The 17,066-nt window shown below is 42.3% G+C and overlaps 1 protein-coding gene across 2 annotated transcripts; it reads right to left on the bottom strand.

The window, feature by feature from the left end:
• Positions 1 to 1,233: 1,233 nt before the first annotated feature.
• Positions 1,234 to 15,561, bottom strand: LOC310773848 (heterogeneous nuclear ribonucleoprotein Q-like). 2 transcript variants are annotated; one of them, XM_083633824.1, is made up of 12 exons: positions 15,433 to 15,561; positions 13,520 to 13,679; positions 12,325 to 12,443; positions 11,962 to 12,069; positions 10,911 to 11,024; positions 10,317 to 10,493; positions 8,621 to 8,756; positions 7,198 to 7,403; positions 5,507 to 5,656; positions 5,261 to 5,382; positions 4,829 to 5,154; positions 1,234 to 2,758 (listed from the first exon to the last, which is right to left on the bottom strand). In XM_083633824.1, exons 2-12 carry the CDS (start codon positions 13,665 to 13,667, stop codon positions 2,730 to 2,732), a joined length of 1,635 nt encoding a protein of 544 aa, XP_083489950.1. In that variant the 5' UTR covers positions 13,668 to 13,679; positions 15,433 to 15,561; the 3' UTR covers positions 1,234 to 2,729. The 2 variants fall into 2 exon arrangements, with proteins under 2 accessions (XP_083489950.1, XP_083489951.1); XM_083633825.1 differs by lacking the exon at positions 13,520 to 13,679 and having other exon boundaries at positions 15,433 to 15,554.
• Between the last annotated feature and the right edge of the window lie 1,505 nt (positions 15,562 to 17,066).

The following is a 17,066-nucleotide window of genomic DNA, read 5'->3' on the forward strand; positions in this document are numbered from 1 at the left end:
TGTCCTCAAACTGTCAGTTCTCTCCATGGTGGAGCAACCAACGCGTGCTTCAGCGCTGCAGACGCATGATGTCACCTCCGCTCTACTGCCTAGTGCCATATTAAACAAACAAGGGCATCACCATGTACATCTTATTATCCCCATAAAACGTGCTATTTATCCTCCATGTACCCACCACTAGGCGAGTAGGAGGAGGGGGGGATAAAACAGATCCAAATTAAAAACCCCAATACGAGGGATCAGCCGAGCAGCATTTTGGTAAACAAACCGCGTCACTGGGTGGCAACGGAACCCTATGCAGCCTGTTTGAGCGTCTGACTCTAGCCGGCTGACCGTGTTTACAATTTAAAAACTGTGACAGCTCACACAACTTTAACACGACATGCATATATTGTACATCAATCTCTTGGGCTAATTCTGCTCTCACTCAGAATGTCAAAATATAAGCGATGTGATGTAGCCTATACTTTTTGAGATATTAAAGCGGGGTTACGCATTTTTGGGTGGCAGTGACGTCACGCTGATTCGGTAAAATACATTAAATAAAAATCTACAAAATAAAATTAACTTTAGTTTACCCACCATGCTGTACTCAAAGCAAATTCCACCAACCTCGTTTGTGTGGTCATTAATAAATGATTGATTGATTACATGTCACAACCTGATACTGACCTTGGTCTAATCTATATACATACATAGCTACATAGCCTACACTATATAAAAGGGGCTTAGGGTAATCTATTTAAATTGTTGTCCCACTGATGTCATAGGATGCATTGTGATATCACTGATGTCATCAGTGATGTCATAAGAGCATAGCAGGTAAGCCTAGGAAATGAGTGCACGAGATGTGCCTAGTGTTAAAAATGTGGGCTGGCAAAACAGTCCTAAATGCCACTCTGTAAATTACCAAACATACATTTGTCTAATGACAAGTTGAAACGGAGACCTGATATAGCATCATCCCAGTCCTTCATAAAGGGTTAAATGTGAGAAAACAATCCTAATTTGTATATTCCCTTTGAAATTCTCATAAAGGTAGATTCCAAAAGCATACAACATAGTACACGTCAGTGTTACCTATAGAAATTATGTCAAGACCCCAATAAGCCAATTGGGTCCCAGTTCCCTTGCCAATGTACAAAAAACAGTTGCCAAACCTGCGCTTTCCAGACATCAAAGATCAGCCAATTGGCTACTCAGGAAGATGTCATCGAAACAGTACGACACAGATAGAAATCAAAAACTTTATTACAAAAATAAGTTACACTCACCTCCATTTTACAGTATAAAACAATTTATTTGCAGGAATGCAAAAAACGTTGTTGGCCACCAACAATAGTTAAAATTGCTAACATCTTTTTTTCAAAAGGTGGATGTAATGATTTTATTGAAGAGGGAGTTAACTGTATACAAAACCGGGGATTGAATAGCACAGTTTCCTTTTTGCTATACCTGGAAATACAAATCATTCACTGCAGTATCCCTTCTACCACTAATGTGACTATGATCCCTCACCAAATCATAGCAGCTACAAGAGGCACACATGCTCGCTGGCTGGGCATTATGGCAATTCAGTCATCAACCAATCAAGATTCACTTGAAAGATCTACTGCACAGTTGCTGTCTTGGGAGCTGGGAAGGGATCATTCAAGATTTTACATGATTTGGAGAATAATCGCATTATGATGGGTGTTCTACATTACTTCTGACAATGTTCAAAAATGCTTTGTTGGTATAAAACAAATCCACTGGAATATACAGTGGCACAAAAGGGACACTGCAGGGCTTTATTTTTTTTTAATCAAAGGCAGTTGGATGCCCCTGCGATGTTGAAGCCTTTACAAAAGTAACATTTTATCCGAAAAACTATACAACCAGTAACTACATACTCTGAAGAAGCAAGGCGGCTAATTCAGTTCAAAATAGGATAAAAGCAGGGCTTGTTCAGACTCATCATATGAGATTGTTTTGCATGCCCAGTTTGACTGTTTGCAGTGTCAGAGCTGCAGCTAAAATGACTATATTACATTAAGTACATCGTTTTTTTTGCGCTGCTGCTCTTGTGCATATTTTGTATGAAAACAAGCCCTGCTTTCATCAATATAGTTTCCCTATTTACAGTACAGGCCGGGTAGTTTAGTCCTCTGTACTGAGGTAGTCAACCAACCCTTTAAAGACTAGTTCTGAAAAGAACCACTTTCCTGGAATGCCTGACTTCTCCATGCCAGGTGGGTACACCCTAAAAACCTGCAAATGTTCTCTTTCAAACATCCAAATCAAACGATTAAGATTAACATGGATATTCCGACAATAAAATTGCGATTAGCACAAAAATATACAATAGCATCAAGCTCCTTTGAGCCACTTCAAACCTAAGAAACTTAAAAAGTGCAAATTCTTCAATAATTATTTAAAAAAAAATGGCATGTTCGGGGACAGGGAGGGGGGAGATTGTTAGGGCAATTCATGGAGCCTGGTATGTAGGGGCGGGGTACAGGGGCTCGGGGCAAGGAGAGGTGGTGGCGAGTATTCAGAATCCTCCGGTCATCTTTTTAAGGTGGCAGTTTAAGAACAAAACAAAAAAAAAGGGGGGGGGGGGAACAGGGGGATGCTTCTTCTGTAAGGCTGGAATATCATTGGACCTTTTTGTCGCATTTTCTTCTGTCAACATCCATCGCAGCTTACGGTGTAACCCCACACAGCAAGTCAGTCTCCACTGTGACAGGTCAGGACCGCCCTCGGCCGCGTTTCCCTGCTGGACCAATGAGGAGGGATAAAATTAGAACAGAAAAAAAATCAAGACACCCACCTCACACATTCCACATCAATCAGATTCAGAATACATACTGACAGTTTCATGAAATACTGTGATATTTAGGATGAAACTGATTGTGTTTGATTGTGTTTTATGTTCTGAAAGATCTTTGTCTGCTGGCAAACGGAGCAGGCCGTCTGCTAGCCCTGAAAGAGGATACCTGTCAGGGAGTACTTATGAAGCCAATAAGCAGCTGTAACTTTTCAAATGAAATTAAAAATGTAATCGAAAGCAATGAGTGTGTACATTTGTGTGTGTTTGTGATTATTACCAGCACATAATTTCCATAGTATCAACACTAGCCTCAAAACTCACCTGTTCAAGATAGCCTACTCACTGTGATTGCTTCCCCCCCCCCCCCCCCCATTTCTTATCGTTAACCTTTATCTGTTGTTTAGTGTATTTGTGTTGCCTCGCCTCTATTGTTGCTTATTGCGCTTGTTTTTACCATGTAAAGTGACCTTGGGTGTCCAGAAAGGCGCTTGTAAATAAAATTTATTATTATTATTATTATTATTACTACTTGTGTTGTAGGAAATCATACGACTTCCCCAAGCCCTGACTCTTTTCATATACAGTAGGTTGTTTTCAGGTGACGTCACGTCAAGATGGCGACCGGGGTGAGACCACTGACTTGTTTGCAAACCACCTGATCATGCTGGTGGGCAACCAGCAGCAGGCCACATAGGAAGTGATAGGACAGCACTAGCAAAATCTGATAAGGTGGGAAAACTGCTTCTCTTCATTGCATATGGCTCATATCCTATGTTTTGCAATCTTCTGGCGATACCTGCAGCGTGGAGCGGCATCCAACCTCTTGCATACTCGCTTTCCTCCATTTTCCATAGTAGCTCTGGGAGAGCTGCCCCTCAAACGTCACCCGAATCACGTGGTCGACAACAAGCTATACCAATGCACGAGCCATGTGATTCCCCTGAACTTTCTGCTCGATATCCTTTTCTGCAAGCCGTGATTGATAGCCAAGTCAATTCAAGTAGCACTCTGACAATCTAAGCTTCTAAAAGTCTGAACCGGCATAGTTTGGTACCGGGGGGTAAAATATGCATTTGTCTGCAACTGTCAAATAGTGCTGAATTAAATTGATTGATTAACAACTTCACAAATGCTAAGATTCGCTTGCTTCTGTTTTGTATATTATAAAATGAATAATCAACAAATATTAATTTTATGAATTATAAAATATTTTTTCCCCATGGCACAAGCCAAATTCAGGTCAGTCAGGTAACATTTAGTGAGGCTTGCGTTCTAGGTTCCCTCCTCCTGCACGTGCACACCTGTTTGCCATTTTATTTTATTTATTCATTTGAGGGACAATGCACATTAACAAATATTACTGTGGATGTGCCAGTGTTAGCCAGATGGCTAATTTTCAAGTGCTGTACCTTGGAACTCCAGTTCAAATTGCCAGTGCCTCACACACACTGACAGGAGTATTAACCCTAACATACATGTCTTTGATGGTGGGAGGAAACCGGAGCACCCAGAGGAAGCCCACACAAACTCCACACAGAAAGGACCTGGGACAGACTGGGTTCGAATCCGGGAGGTTCTTGCTGTGATGCAGCAGTGCTAACCACTGAGCCACCTATCAGCCTGTTTGTCCTGTTACTTGGTTCCACGGCCGCCTTCACCTGCCTGCCATCAACCAATCAGCTCAGACTCATCCCATCCAGCCAGCTGTTCCCTGTTCCTCAAGCAGCACGGCTCCTCTCCATTTTTGCACAGGTGGTCTATTTTATTTCTCTCTCTATGTTATCTGCAGAATTGTGTTAATAAAATAAAAATTATAAAAATATTATTTATTTATTTTTGCTGCTGGTCAAACCATTTTAAGACATCAATTTGGGCTCTGGCAACTTGTGATGGCCATTTGATTTTTTTTTTTTTAATATTGACTGATTCATAGAAAAATAAATTCCTCGATAATGAAAATAATAAGTGGCACCCCTAGTGTCAAATATGGACCGATTCTCCATTCACTCCGCTTACCTCTGCTAGTCGCAGGGCCTCCTCGCTGGGAGAAGCCCACTCGGCCCCTGGGTGTGATCGAACCGCGGCCCCTGGTCTGGCTAGCACCACCACGGACTCCTCCCCTGGCTCCTCGTCCTCGCCCAGACCCCTGGAAATCCTCATAGCCATAGTAGGGGTCATCATAGCCGCCCCGGTAGTTATGGTAATCATAGCCATAGTAATCGTAATAGTCTTCATAGCCATAATAGTCAGGGGCGTAGGAATAGCCTCCTCGGCCACCCCGTCCTCGGGCTCTTGTGGGTGGAGGCATGTGGGGAGGCCCGTAGTAATAGTAATCGTCATACCTGAGAGGATACACACGTTTTACATCACTTGTCAATATCGCATCGTGCTTTACACTTAAGACTGTATGGTTCAAATATCATAGCTGTGAGTTTTATTTTTCCGTACATCTGTGTTTTGGCGGCTTGTCTCTGGGCTTTGCGTTCTTTCCTCTTCTGGTCAGGGGGCTTGGCGAAGACAATTTCAATGTGCTCTCCCTCAAGGTCTTTTCCGTTTAGATCAGCCAAAGCCTGCAAAGGTGATCAGATAACATCCAATTACCATAATCTCTGCGATAACACTGATTGAAGTCAGGGTTATAGAGAAACTGCTTGAGTGTCTGTCCAGAGACATGAAAGATCTTTCTCTCCATACCTTCACAGCACCATCTCTTTCCTCGAAGTGAATGAAGGCATAGTCTTTCAATTTCTTCACCCGCTCCAACTTGCCAAACTGACTAAAGGCCTTTTCAAGTATCTCCTCTGTAACAGTGCTTGCTAGGTTCCTCACAAACAGCACCTTGACCTGTGAATGGAAACGCAATGTTGAGGATATTGTAAAAAAGAAGAAAAATAAACTTCAAAGACAACTGCCAAGATAATTAAAGTCCCAAAGTTGTTCGGGATGCCCAAGTTCCCATTTTTAGAAGACATAAAAGCATCGTTACTACGCAGTGTTTGTTATAGTTTTTATTTTTTTGTGGGGATAATATGTAGCTCCTAGCCCCATTTTACGATAGGTTCCATTTTGGTGTTATTGAGTAGATATTATTTAAATATTTACATCATGATGCATGCAGAGCGGTGCTGCAACTGCATATTTTTGGGTGGGCTGACAAAGTAGATTACATTATACATTTTCCAGCTAGAGAGGCCACTATGGCTAAATCAATGTTAAATACCGCTTCTACCCCCTACCACATACAAAGGGATAGTTAACTTTTTAAAGTCTAGCCCTATTTGCTATTTACCAATGATTGTTGATTGGTACAAGTTCTTTCTCAGCACAATCCATACTGTTCCTCATGCACGGCTGCACGCTCTGGAAAGGTGGGCAAAAATGTATGCAAGGCCAAAGTGGTCACGCTCCTGTATGTACAAGCTGACTGAGGCTCACTAAAATGTCATCCACAGAGCACACAAAGTACATTTCAGTGAGCTTCAGTCAGCTTGTACATACAGGAGTGTGACCCCATTCACCTTGCATTTGTTTTTGCCCAACTTTCCAGAGCTACTATGAGGAACAGCATAGACCCTTTTTATGTTTGTAAACTGCAATTACATATTTTGTGGGCGGAGCCGAACTGGTTGCAGAAAGTTACAACTAGCGGTTCAGCTGTCATAGAAATCTGGAAGATCCGGACACCTCCTCCGCGTATTTTAAAGCTTTGACAGCAACAGACAGGTTATCTTAAACAAATTAGCTAACTCTTTCAAAGGGGTGAGGTTTCCTGACCCATACTCACCGTCAGGATTTGTCTACATCGCCAAAGTTGAAGTGCCGGACATCGTCATATTCCTAGTGGGAATGTCCAGCGTCTACCAGGGGTTCCCAAACTTTTTTGGCTTGTGACCCTATTTTGACGTCACAAAAATCTAGATTATCAGTTTAAACTCAAAACAAAACTAAAAATCGCAAGTGACCCTAATCATCTTCGGTAATATTAAATTGTGTGTGGTGTAAAAAACCAATCAATCAATCAGGCGACCCTATTTGAATTCCAGGCGACCCCACTAAGTTTGGGAACAACTGGTCTATACGGCACAAGATGTCTTTTTCCTGTATTCCGGGGATCTCTCTACATTACATTACGTCATTTGGCAGACGCTTTTATCCAAAGCGACTTACAATAACATATCTCTAGTTTCGGCTTCACTTGCTTCCTCAGAGTTTTGGATACCACGATGCGTGTGCAACTAACCCTGTGATGTCCACTCCAAGTGGGCCTATTGATTGTACTGAGAAAGAACTCCACCAATCAACATCATCATTGGTAAGTAGCAAATAGGGCTAGACTATCCCTTTAAGACAACATGTTAATGGGGACCTCTGACCCCGTGCCTTACCTTGGCCATGACCTCTGGATCTGGGTCCTCTATGGGATCGGCCCACTCCACGGTGACCACATTTCCCCACACCTTCACTTTGCCACTCATGAGCCGGCGACGTGCCTGAGCCGCCGTCTTGTGGTCTTCATACTCCAGGAAGCAGAAGCCCCTGTTCTTCTTCTTGTCGTCTGGCTGGTGGTACAATATGACATCATTTAGGCCCTCTGTGGAAACGGAAAAAATGGGAGAGACGGGGAGTAGAGGCGGCAGGTGGTTAACTGGATTCATTCTGGATGGTTGACTTTCCAGAAAGCCACCTACTGTAGACAACTAGTGAAAACAAGTCAGTGGTTGGGCCTTTCCAAACAGGCAGAGATGCAACAAACTACAAGTAAAGATTCATTGCATTTTCATAAGCACTGAAATGTGACTTTAATTTCAAAAACGCAAATGAAGAAAATAGCAACTTCTTGCTTGAAAGTCTTCTGGAGTATATCAAAGTGTAGGTGGACTTTGCTTTGATAAGGCTATAATAAAATGTCTGCAATCACAAGTACAACAAATGCCTAGTGTCTACCAACTTCAACAAGTTGGGAGTGCCCAGTCAGATCTAAGGCGGGTAAACCATCATGGTAACAAGACGGTAACACAAAGAGGATATGTTCCAACACACCTCATTTCACAATACAACTACACTGCCGTCAAAGCTTCAAGCACCAATCGTTGAGATAAAGGGTATTTACACACCGCAGGTCATATCTTGAATGCAGTGTGAATACAATTATAAATTGCATTATAAATGGCATTTATGCGAAGAGGTATCCAGTCAGATCTTAGCGGTAAGCTGTCAGTGTAACCATAGTTACTACAGAATATAAGAAAAGATTTCATCATTTGGATACCACATCAAAGCTAAATGCAATTGGCCACAAAGTTTAAGATAAATGAATTCACATAATCAACTATCTACTTGGGTGAGCCAGCAGTGTTCACACTGTGCTGAACACAACCACAGACACCAATGTGCCTTGTCCCCTCAACTCTACAAAAAGAAGAAGAGATCATTGTCAGTCACACTGTGGTGCTTAATAAATTATACCTAATCATCTAAGACACAGGTGAGGAGCATTGTACCTCTGTACCGATGGTGGGCTGTGCCCGAGTGGGCCGACTCTGGTGGGGGACCTCCATAGGATAGGAACAAAGAGGATATGTTCCAACACACCTCATTTCACAATACAACTACACTGCCATCAAAGCTTCAAGCACCAATCGTTGAGATAAAAGGTATTCACACACCGCAGGTCATATCTTGAATGCAGTGTGAATACAATTATACTTTTGATAAACAGGTAAATTATAAACTACTTCAAAATGCTCGGTTGAAGCTTTGAATAAAATGTTACAGTAAAAGTGTTGCATCAAAATGATGTTGACTCACCTGTGACTTTTGCAAATTCTTCAACAATCTGGTCTTTTGTTTTACTCTTGGGGATGGAGCCAACAAACAGCCTATTATTGGCCACAGAGATGCACACGCCAATGTGTTTGCCCGGTCGAATTTCATTGTTGTTGCACTGTGGAAGCACAGAGGACAGTGAGGAAGCACAGAGGACAGTGAGGAAGCACAGAGGATAGTGAGGAAGCACAGAGGACAGTGAGGAAGCACAAATTGAATGTAACGTTCCCAATTCTATGTATTAAATTCTAACCCTCGACCCTCAACATTTGGGAAGGCTAAGCCACACAACTAGTTCGTTATAATCTAACGTCATGCTTTGAAGGCAACTTTACGACGATGAGCCACGGCAACGGCCAATCACAACTCTCGTGCAGCTGACGTCACGCACGTATCGTCGCCGCTGAGTTACATTTTTGAGCAGCCCCCGTCATACGGGGAGGGCGGGGCGAGGCTCTGACGGATGAGTCTGTTTAGGCCTTTAGGGTGACTAGTTTGCATTCCTGTTTAAGAGAAAACAAGTTTGTCCATGTGACATTGCCGTAGCTGCTGCGCAGTGCGACTGCGCGCGCACTCATGTATGGAGCAGTAGCACCCAGCAGCTCCTTGGTAGAAACATAGTAGAAATGGTGTTAAACTATCTATCTTACAGCAACACTCAGCCACAAGGAAAAGGTTTCAAGGCTCATTACTGCTTGAAGAAAAGCTGATATTCTGTCTACTGTTCCCTGGGCCACCTCGGCTCCATTCAGGAAGCTACGCTAACGATGCTAACGTAGTCTTCCTAAGGTCTGGCTCCCTGTGTCAATAGAGTTCCAAAGTCACCCCCTCTCCCTGGGATTTCATCCGCCATTCGTTTTTCCATAGACGTTGCATAAAATGCTTATAAAATTTGTTTTACTTGGTCAAATCAAGCGATTCAACTATACCTAGAATCAGGGGAGAGAGACCACATAACATTTGACTTTTGTTTTTTAGGGGTGGGAGAATTTCAATGAAAAGTCGACTTTAAACTCACCAGATTTCCTATAGTGTTTTTGATAGAAATGCCCATCCCTATAACAGACATGGTTCAAATACATATTTCAAATATCATAGAGGTGCTGTAAGTGATTCTGGAGGAAGGATTGAGTCAACACGGTTCTCATTCCCAAGAAGTCAAATACTGGCGCTTTGGATTGTTGGTGGGATGATTCAGAACACCAACCCAAAGCCTTGAACACTTGGGAATGAGAACAGTGTTGACTCAATCCTCTTTGTGGAGTTCATTCTCCTGATTGGATAAAGTAGGATGGGATACCAGAAAAGTTTAACTTCCGGAGACCCATGTTACTGACTAAACACTATATCAGTGATTGCTGTCAGAATATAGTCAAAATACTATGTTACTGCGCCTACTCAGGGCATGAAAAACGCAGTCTTGGGTGCGTCGATATAGAGGACGGCAGTGGAAGTATCCACACTATCTCAATGAATTAAGGCTAGAAAAGCCTAAATTCATTGGTGTGCGGCTACATCCACTGTAAGAATATAGAACCACTTAAGACAAATATACCACTTACAGCAGCTTTAAGCATAGGATTTAGCCAAGAGAACAAAGTAAGCTGATGTCGCACCCCGAGACTTCAAACAGCCCACGTGTCTCTTTGTTGTTCTGATTGCTATTGAGGTGACGTACCAATTTGACGGCCTCCTGTGCAGCTTCTTTAGTGCAGAAAGTGACAAAGGCGTAGCCTCTGTTCAGGCCACTGAGAGGATCCATCATCAGGCGGAGGTCCCAGATGGGTCCTGCTTTCTCAAACAGCGGAACCAGCTCATCTTCAAAAAGGTCTCTTGGGATTTTCCCTACGAATATCTGCCAGGTTTGAGAGCAGAGATAATGGTGGGTGAAAAAAGCACTCCCGATTTAAAATGTGTTTGTGGAAAAGAAATTCAGATAGATGGCATTTATGCGAAGAGGTATCCCGTCAGATCTTAGCGGTAAGCTGTCAGTGTAACCATAGTTACTACAGAATATAAGAAAAGATTTCATCATTTGGATACCACATCAAAGCTAAATGCAATTGGCCACAAAGTTTAAGATAAATTAATTCACATAATCAACTATCTAACTTGGGTGAGCCAGCAGTGTTCACACTGTGCTGAACACAACCACAGACACCAATGTGCCTTGTCCCCTCAACTCTACAAAAATAAGAAGAGGTCATTGTCACACTGTGGTGCTTAATAAATGATACTTAATCATCTAAGACACAGGTGAGGAGCATCGTACCTCTGTACCGATGGTGGGCTGTGCCCCTGAGTGGGCCGACTCTGGCGGGGGACCTCCATACTTCCTCTGGCCTGTTGTCACATCGAGCGTGTAGCCAGTCCTCTCCAGCAGAGCCTGATCAACAAGAAAACAAGCTCACAATATTCAAAAGGTCGAATAAATCCAAGTCTACAAAAAGAAAAAAAAAGAAAAAATGAGGCAACAGTTGCTTCTATGAATGTGTTTTGAGTTGCATCCTTGGATGCATACAAACACACATCATCCGCCGTGATGAAAAGGTGGTCAGATGCAGCCTGTCATCCCTTCAGCACCACACACTGCAGGGACGCTGAAGCAGCAGAATACTGATGTCTGGCAGTAGGAGAACCTCTCATCACAGAGACTTTCTCCCCAACTGTTTCGACCCAACTGCCATCCGCCTCTTCAATGAGACCCGAAAGCCCCCACAAATAAGGACTTTATCCCCCCCCGGCTCAGTAACAGGTCGGGGAACCCCCCCCCACGGACAATGTCTGCCAGGTTGAGAGCAGAGATAACGGTGGGTGAAAAAAGCACTCCCGATTTAAAACGTGTTTGTGGAAAAGAAATTCAGATAGATGCCATTTATGCGAAGAGGTATCCAGTCAGATCTTAGCGGTAAGCTGTCAGTGTAACCATAGTTACTACAGAATATAAGAAAAGATTTCATCATTTGGATACCACATCAAAGCTAAATGCAATTGGCCACAAAGTTTAAGATAAATGAATTCACATAATCAACTATCTACTTGGGTGAGCCAGCAGTGTTCTGTGCTGAACACCCACCTCCCCATGATATGTCACTTTAAAGGACTTTATATTTTGCACTTTATAATTTGTGATTGTTTTCCTGTATTGCTTCGTATTCTACTATTGATGTAACCGCTGTGCTGCATACTTGCACTAAGTCAAATTCCTCGTTTGTAATCTGATTAGTTACTGTGTAAAGTGAATGTTGAAACTTCAAAGTGCTGTATTGCTACAAGCCTAAATCACATTTTGTCATGTTAGTAAATGCAGCATCAACTCTTACTTTGATTTTGGCCTCATCTGGTCCTTTATTGGAGTCTGACACTTTGGTCCCTTGTTTCTCTCGCTGTCTGTACGTCTTCATAACGCCACAAAGAAAGGCACTTTTGTTCTGTAAATCCAAACACAATCAAGTCAGTGCTATGGCAACAATAGTCACACAACTTTAAACCAGTGGTCCATCTTGCAGATAAGATCAGCGACAGCCAGGTACTCTTTGTGCAATCACAATGTAATTATATATTGCCAATGATGTACTACCACTTTTCTATACTGCTGGAGGGACCATCACATAGTATGAAGGTGCCAGAAATCAAAGTGCAAAGTGATTCAATCAATCCACTGTGCCTGGGTGGCACATGCATACCTGAACATGTGAGAGGTCGCTGTCCTTGAACTGCAAAAGGACTTGCAGAGCACCTTCCTCGTTGAACTCCTTCAGAGCCTCAATCGCTCGATCATCTAAGTCACTGTGTGACACCAAACCTGGAGGGGACAGACACACAGAAATAGAAAAGATAAGCTGCTGACGAGACAGAATGAGAAACATTGCATTGTGACTCCCCCTTCCCCATGTAGCTTAAGCCATTTAAGCACACAAGTGTCAACTGAAACAATCATAGAGAAACATTTGCATGCAAGTCAACTTGCATGGCAAATATCTTAAAATCATGCAATGTGTCAGTGTAGGCTATCATTGGGAGTGAGGAGCTGGATATGCCTACTCTTATGGAGCTGTATTCATTCACTCGTCAGGCTGCACTTTATTCTCCAACCAACACGTTTTTGCAGAACTAATCACAACAGATGTGACAGTGTAACGTGATATGCCAGTGCCCCTCTATACTGAGCCTGTCTGCATTCTGCTCTATGGAGGGGGGGCCCTTCACCTGTCCCAGGCAGCCACACACCAGACAGCTGCTGCCATTGTTTCTGGTTCAGCCCCATCTGGCCTGAAAAGGCCAGGCCAGTACTTTTCTAGATCTGACCCGCCAAACAAGTCCCAAAATGACCCCCAAAATTAGCTGCTGCAGCTCACCCCTGTGGACACTTTTGAAAGATCTGACCAAAGTGAGTGAAGAAGGCGTGTAGGCCTAAGAAGATCGGAGCCGAAATTCCACCTGCCACTTTTGGAGCCATGCTTATACCCATTCATCCCTCTATAATAAGTATAAAAAAAAAAAAAAAAAAAAAAGGATTTGGGGTGGGGTGGGAGATGTAGTGATGCGAGACTGGACAGGTTCACTGAGAGACTCCCTGGGAGACTAGAGTAAAAAAAATTCAAGGTATGAATGAAGACAAATAACTCGCCCTGACACCAGTGGCCGTGCACCTTATTAGGAATGCAAATGCAGCAATCATTCACTCATTTTCACACCAACTCTGTGTGATTTACAATTTTGTATCACTGCAGTACCCATTTTGGTAAGAAACCACAAAAAGTTGCTTCAGGATCCCAATTCCCACATTCAAAAAGGTGATAAAATGACAGCACATGCAAGAGCTTGATTGAAATAAAAATTTGTGTATATGAATATGCTAGGATATTCACTGTGCCTTACCTGCTATGTAAATTTCATCTAGTTTTTCAGCAACTTTCTGTGGTAAACCAGCTTCTAATAAAGTCTGGAAGTGCTCAGAATGGGTAACTGCAGCAGAGGTGTCCATTGGTTCTTCTGGACCATTTCCATTAATATGTTCTGTGGCCATGTCTCCAGAAATCTGTGTAAATGCAATGAGCCAAATTAATCCTGGGTCAAGGGCAAGACTTGGGATGTGTTCAGGAGAGTGCAAAGTCTCAGACGGAAGTTTGACCATTTTTGACCTTGCATACAGAGTTAAGTCATATTAATAACACACATTATCAATGCATAGGGAATACCATGCCAACGTTCAAAAACAGTATATGAGTCCTGTGGTCCCTGCAGTCAGGAGACTTTTCACTCTCCTGACTTCAGACCTGCAGCTCTCAGCTTGCATCAGGCAATAGACCTGAGCAACCCGTCAAAGATATGGGCAGTTGACACACATTTGGATATCATGCCCTACTCTCTAAACCAACATAAACATACCTAATTAACCCACAGGGATCAATACCTTGTCATCTTTGAAACATAAAGTAAGTACAGCTCGTGTCAGTGGTATTTTTTCTGTTCTGGTTTGTTTTGGGGTAAGAAGTTTGCGCAAAGTTCACTTGCTAACGTTCTATCTCAACCCTCTCCGCCGCTGCTGTAGAAGCCTGGTCTGGTCTCTAAATTACATGTTAGCTTACCTTCTCCCTGCTGACTTCAGCACTGGCTAGATAGCTGATACACGTGTTCCTTCAACGACTGAGCCCCCGTTTCCGGTGGCTGACCAGTGAGCAAGCATGTATCCTTTCGCATACTGTCGACTGACACTGTGGCAGCAAATACTTTAACACTGGCGTAAATTCTCCACTGCCTGGCCATCATACCAATGACCAAACCAGATGAATTTTGATCTATTCGTTTTAAGCGACGGAGAATCTGGGCCACTATGTAAAGCAGGGATCCGACTGCTCTCCATTCACATCAATGACAACGCTGCTGGCCTCACCAAAACGTGGAGGGGACTACCTTCTGTTTTGGCCTAACGTTAACCTAGCTCCACTCAGCTAGTATATTAGCTAACATGCAAACGACATTTTATAAATAGTTCGATAATAATCTGATTTTCTTCAACAGCACGTGCTCTATTTTTACTGTTAATGCATTTATGCAATGTTTTAAAGTACCCTAGCTAACGTAGAGCAGTCTATTAAAATCAGCGTGAAAGCGTGTTGCATGAGTTTATAAATTTCCGGGAATTAATCGAGCCTAATGTTAACGTTACATTTAGCGGGGAGGGACTGACTCGCACACGTTACAGCTAGCTAGCTAGCGTTAGTTTGTATTAGCCACTATTAACGCAAAATAGTTACTTTCATCAGGACATTGACACACCTCACTTGTTTGCGTTTTTTATGAACGCACCTGCATTTACTAATCCTGCAGGGATCGAAACATGCTGCACACGAGTAAGTTTGGATCGCAAATTCTTGCTAAGCTAACTGGCTTTAGCTAGCTAACGTTAGCATACAATGACAATGAGCATGTCAATTCCTTGATCTGTCAAAATAGGCTAGCTTAGGTTAGCATGCTAATTCGAACGGAATTTCAGTGAGCCCATTGTTACAACGACATTTGTCGGTGTTGACTTTAGCAATTGTCAAAGTACGACTCATAATTTTTATTAGATCTAACGAGGCCTTGGAGGCTAGAGGTCTAGCTAGCTAGATGCGTGGTTTGTCAACGTGCCGCCACATAGGAAGAGTCCATTTTCAAAAAGCCGGTCTGGAGAACTCGTTCCCAACCACCACCAGTTTCCACATTGTTTGAAACACCACCGCACGACTGAGAGTTTTAGCAATCAATTAAGCAACAATCACGTGACCAATTAGTAGCATTCGCCATACCTGCCGATGGATCACCAACTCGTATGGTGTTGATAATTTCGGAAGATAAATGTGATAATTAAAAGAGAGAAAAAGTGTAAAACTCCCGGCACGGGTCCGGCTTCAGTCATTCACTCTTGAGGATGTAAAATGGCTGCCACGTTCACGCCGCGAGTTTTGTCTCGTCGATGGGGTTTCTTGGACACCCCTGCACGGGCTTGCCTTGTATGCATTTTATACTACAGTACAGCAGCAGATCATCTGCTGTAGTCAGTGGACGTACATACAGCAGCACAGTGACACACATCAGAACTCAGAAACATGCGCTGCAGAGAAGCCACAGTTTTTATGGCAAACCTCGTTGCAAGGGACGTGAAGGAGGATAAACTTGGATTTGATTTATCCTTCTTTTATTCACAGCAAAGTTTAGATTGACATAAACAGGCCTATTCATGACATAAATTATTTGCGGACTAGTCATCAAATTATATATATATATATATATATATATATATATATATATATATATATATATATATATATATGTATATATAAGATATTTATTGTCACTCCGTTGTATAGCCTACAAGTGTGAAATTATTATGCTGTGGGCTGTGTTACAGACAAGGTGCAGTAGGTAAATAGGTACAAAATCACAGCAAACCACAAATAGAGCACACAATCACAACAACAATAGGGCAAACAATGTAAACAGTGTAGCCTATGTAAGGCAGTTGAGGGAAACAGTAAAATAAGAAAGGTAATAAAGAAGTACCGTAATAAGATAGCCTATTAAAATAGAATAAGATAGAATAGGCTACATATCAAAAGTGTCCACTTGTCAGTGGATGTGTGCAAATGACAATAATACAGGTGTTTGTGTTATTTATTGAGGAGTCTAGTGGTATTCAGCAGACGGTTTGTGCGTGCTTTCAGGGCCCTGTATCTTCTCCCTGTGGGCAACAGGGAGAACAGGCTGTTGTGCGAGTGGTTCGTGCACGGTGTCCTTGATGATCTTCCGGGACTTCCTGAGGCACCACTGATTGTACAGTTCCTGCAGTTTTGGCAGCTCACATCCTGTCACGTGCTATATATAGGCTATCAGATCCTTTCCAAAAAATTAGAATATCATGGAAAAGTTAGTTTTTCCCCATAATTCCTTTCAAAAAGTGAAACTTTCATAGATTATAGATTCATTACACACAAAGTGAAATATTCCTAGCCTTTATTTGTTTCATTTTTCATAATTGTGGCCTACAGCACCAGAACCCTAACCCCAAAACAGTATTTCAAGAATTAGAATAGTGTGAAGAAAATCAGCAGTTACTTCTCAGTTATGACTGACTTCAGCCTCAGTCCACTCCCTCTGAATCTCCGCTATATGTATGTATATAAATATATATATATATATATATATATATATATATATATATATATATATATATATATATATATATATATATATATATATAGTTAGACCTATTCGAAGTGTGGGTGTGTAGGCATAATGTATTATGCCTTATTTTGTTTGCCCATTGGAAGACAAAAAGTTGGGGCCTTTTATTAATTGTTAGGCAATTGGCAGAGCCCATGCTATCCTTACCATTTATAAGTAGGTCTACGTCTGCTTCTGAAAAGATGAAGTAGTTTGTGTT

This window comes from Poromitra crassiceps (assembly GCF_964638095.1).
Source record: "Poromitra crassiceps genome assembly, chromosome: 3".
NCBI classification, from domain to species: Eukaryota; Metazoa; Chordata; class Actinopteri; order Beryciformes; family Melamphaidae; genus Poromitra; species Poromitra crassiceps.

Coding starts and splice junctions, on each gene's coding strand:
- LOC310773848 (XM_083633824.1), bottom strand. CDS start 13,667: ATGGCCACAGAACATATTAATGGAAATGGTCCAGAAGAACCAATGGAC. Junction 12,070..12,324: donor GCGACCTCTCACATGTTCAG/GTATGCATGTGC, acceptor TTGGATTTACAG/AACAAAAGTGCCTTTCTTTG. Junction 10,494..10,910: donor AGCCCACCATCGGTACAGAG/GTACGATGCTCC, acceptor CAAACCTGGCAG/ATATTCGTAGGGAAAATCCC.